The following is a 3,343-nucleotide window of genomic DNA, read 5'->3' as shown; positions in this document are numbered from 1 at the left end:
AGATGTTCATATTCCCAATTGTTGAACTCTGTATTCACAAATCACATAACTATATGTTCATAATTTGATAACTATACAGTTTAGATCGAAATTATAAATCTACAGTACAGAAATTATGAATCTGCAGTATAGAAATTATAAATCTAATGTATAAAAATTATGAATCTACTGTATTTAAATTATGAATCTACGATTTAAAAATTATGAATCTACTGTATTTAAATTATGAATCTTTGTGGTCTAATGGTACCCGGGTTGGCGTTATTGGTTCTTTGTGTTTCAGTAGGTTGAGAAAGTATATGAACAGATACTACATTGTAATAGACTAGCATTCAAAAAAAAAAAAAAAAAAAAAAAAAAAAAAAACTAGACCCGTGTGCACCAAGCACGGTTACACAACATAACAATCAGGTTGGACGCTAGCTGGCACATGGTTACACAACATAACCATCCGGGGACGCTAGCTAACAATCAGGTTGGACGCTAGCTGGCACACGGTTACACAACATAACAATCCGGTTGGACGCTAGCTGGCACACGGTTACACAACATAACAATCTGGTTGGGCGCTAGTTGGCTTTCACGCAGCCTTAATTCTTATTTAATATGATGGGCCCCACCAATTGACAAAACTCCCAAATAATAGAACCAACCCAATTCTTCTCTCACTTATTTCTCTCTCATCCACCATGGTATTTTGTCTCAAATACAGTGAACAATCCCCTCAAAATTAATCACAAAATTCTCAATTATATGGTGCTTATATTTTGTTCCTATTTAGAATTACACTTGGAACACTGAATTGTGTTTCAACATTCATTTTTATTCCTTGTTTAGATGTCACTCTCATCCTTAGTTTTCTCATTGCTCATAGTAAACAATTCAAAAGAAGTACATTACGTTTTGTTTTTGTAATATACTACAACGTCTATCACGCTATGCACATCCGCTTGCTTGATAACATCCATTTTTTCCCTTTTTTAGGTACCTATCTCATCCTTAGTCTCGTCATCATTGCCCGCCGTCAAAAATTCAAAAATAATACGTTACTTTTTGCATTTATAATTTACTCCAATCCAACAATTTATCCCGCTATACACACACCCGAGCTTGCTGAATTGCTGGGCATGGAGAAATCGAGCTCTTCCTCTCTCAGACCATCAAGCTCCCGGCTGCCGCGGCCTCTTCAAATGCCACCATTCAATCTACCCGCCGATTGGAGTGTTGATGAAGTTGCTAGGTCCGATAGCTCCAAATCCGACAAGGTTAAATTAATTTTCTAAGTTTTTCTTCTCCATCCTTAGCTTATTCAATTCCTCCTTATCTATAAAGCTGAAAACTTGTGAGAGTACAATTTTACAGTTTGAAATCTTGATTCAGTATTACTTAGAACCAGGGACTGGAAGAAGGTTCAGATCACTGAGAGAAGTGGAGAGGCACCTAAACGGAGAAACGGTTTCTCGCAGACGCAAATCCAGTGAAGTCATTGCATCCAATAATCGTCCCGGCGGGGTGGTTTTGACACCTAGAGAAGAGTGGTTGGAGAGCTCTCCTCCATCGAAAGTGAATTGGGCAATTGCTAATCCTCGAGGGGATTCCTGGAATATATCCTTCCATTGATGATACATTGATCTCCGATGCCGTAAAGCGAGAATGGAGAAAGAGATTTGTGTCGACCATTAACAATGCAGAAGAGAGCTCCGCCGTTAGGGCAACCCAGCCGCAACAGCCGCCGCAAGCAGCAGCGGCGGAGGAAAATATTATTCAGCAAAGGCAAGAGGAGGAAGAGGGAGGACTAAGAAGGCGTTCTTCTCGCACCAAGAAACTAGCATATCATCACCAGGATTTTGTCTATATATGACTAGATCCAAGAATAGTGTTTAATTTTATATATCTTTCTTAATTTCATATTGTTCAATGTTTATTTTTATTTTTAATTTGAAAACGTTTAATGGGTTGTTTCAATATAATATAATGAAGGTTTTTGAGTTGATTACTTGGTGGCATGAATTGAAAGAAAGAGAATATGATGTGGCAAAAGTTAAAAATTGCAAACTAGGTTTTTCAAAAGGAAAATAAAAAAATAAAAAACAAAAGAAAAAAACATAGGTATAGGTATATTGTCAAATGAAATTGTAGTATAATTAAAATGATAATTTAGTATTGCTATAATGAAACTAGTGTGTATGAAAAATGAAACTAAAGTCCAAAACAATATAATAACTAGTGTGTGTGAACTAAAAACTAGAGCTAATGCAATAACATATATTGTCAATTAAAATTGTAATAGAATTAAAATGATACTTTGTTATTGCTATAATGAAACTAGTGTGTGTGGAGAAGATGATTGTAAAGGTTTGCAGATGGAGCGGGGAGATTTCCTAAGAGGCACATGAATTAGAGAAGAAAGAGTATAATTCACCATGAGTCGAGGAGGAGTCGATAGCAGGTATGCTCACGATTCGATTCCAGTTCCAAATCGGTAGTTTTCGGTTTTGAAATCGATCGAACCACAACCAAAATTAAGAAACAGATGAGGGAATTAGGGCAATAGTTATGATATATATGGACCCAAGTCTACCTTATTAAATGTTCATAATTTATATATTGAATGTTCACAATTTGAATTGTGAATATTCAGTATGCATTGTAAATTATGAACATTTAGTATATAAAATTGTGAACATTCAATATATAAATTGTGTATTTTTGAATTCAGGTCCACCTTACAAAATGGTCCAGGTTCAAGGAATAATTTGCCGAATTAGGGTGCATGGGTTGAATGCTGGTCCAGGAATCACAATACATACTCACCAAGAGCCCCAACCCCAACCCGGCAGAGCATTTGGGAGGATGTAAATCATGGTGACTGGGCCCACACCCCGGCAGAGCATTTGGGAGGATGTAAATCATGGTGACTCAACTGAACATGAACCATAGAGGCTAGACCGGTGCTCACTACGCACAAGGAACCCCCCTCACTTTCAGAGGTTGCTCCCACACTGCCGCTGGTGAGACTCGATCCCTGGTCATTATTCCAAAGTTTCACCTCTATGACCAGTTGAGCTACTCATGCGGGCATATCTCACTGTTTATTAAAAAGGTGAAAAGATGTTATAATTGAAAATGAATGTAAATGCTGGCACCTCTTAATTAATATTCGTCATATGATAATTCAATGTAATAGAGTCTATAACATTTACATATTCAAGTGATTTCGTTATTAGTGGATTAGCCTACTTTAATGAAAATTAATATCACACTTTTTGAGTAAAATTTTGTGTGCATCTATAATTGTTTTTAATTTTAGTTTCATTTTGGCTCATGAATTGAGTGAATGTAT

The 3,343-nt window shown here is 36.4% G+C and overlaps 1 protein-coding gene across 1 annotated transcript; it reads left to right on the top strand.

Annotated features, from left to right (window-relative positions):
- The first annotated feature begins 1,031 nt into the window (after window positions 1-1,031).
- LOC109181289 (methyl-CpG-binding domain-containing protein 7-like) lies at window positions 1,032-1,620 on the top strand. Its single transcript, XM_019331040.1, has 2 exons — window positions 1,032-1,265; window positions 1,381-1,620. The coding sequence occupies exons 1-2, from the start codon at window positions 1,128-1,130 to the stop codon at window positions 1,618-1,620; spliced, it is 378 nt and encodes a 125-aa protein (XP_019186585.1). The 5' UTR covers window positions 1,032-1,127.
- Window positions 1,621-3,343: the final 1,723 nt, after the last annotated feature.

Source organism: Ipomoea nil, unplaced genomic scaffold, assembly GCF_001879475.1.
Source record: "Ipomoea nil cultivar Tokyo-kokei standard unplaced genomic scaffold, Asagao_1.1 scaffold1043, whole genome shotgun sequence".
Lineage (NCBI taxonomy): Eukaryota > Viridiplantae > Streptophyta > Magnoliopsida > Solanales > Convolvulaceae > Ipomoea > Ipomoea nil.
This window is presented reverse-complemented; position numbering and strand designations above follow the sequence as displayed.

Excerpts from the sequence above, each read along its gene's own strand:
- LOC109181289 (XM_019331040.1), top strand. The coding sequence starts at position 1,128 with ATGGAGAAATCGAGCTCTTCCTCTCTCAGACCATCAAGCTCCCGGCTG. Across the intron at positions 1,266-1,380 it reads ATAGCTCCAAATCCGACAAG|TATTACTTAGAACCAGGGAC; the intron begins GTTAAATTAATT and ends ATCTTGATTCAG.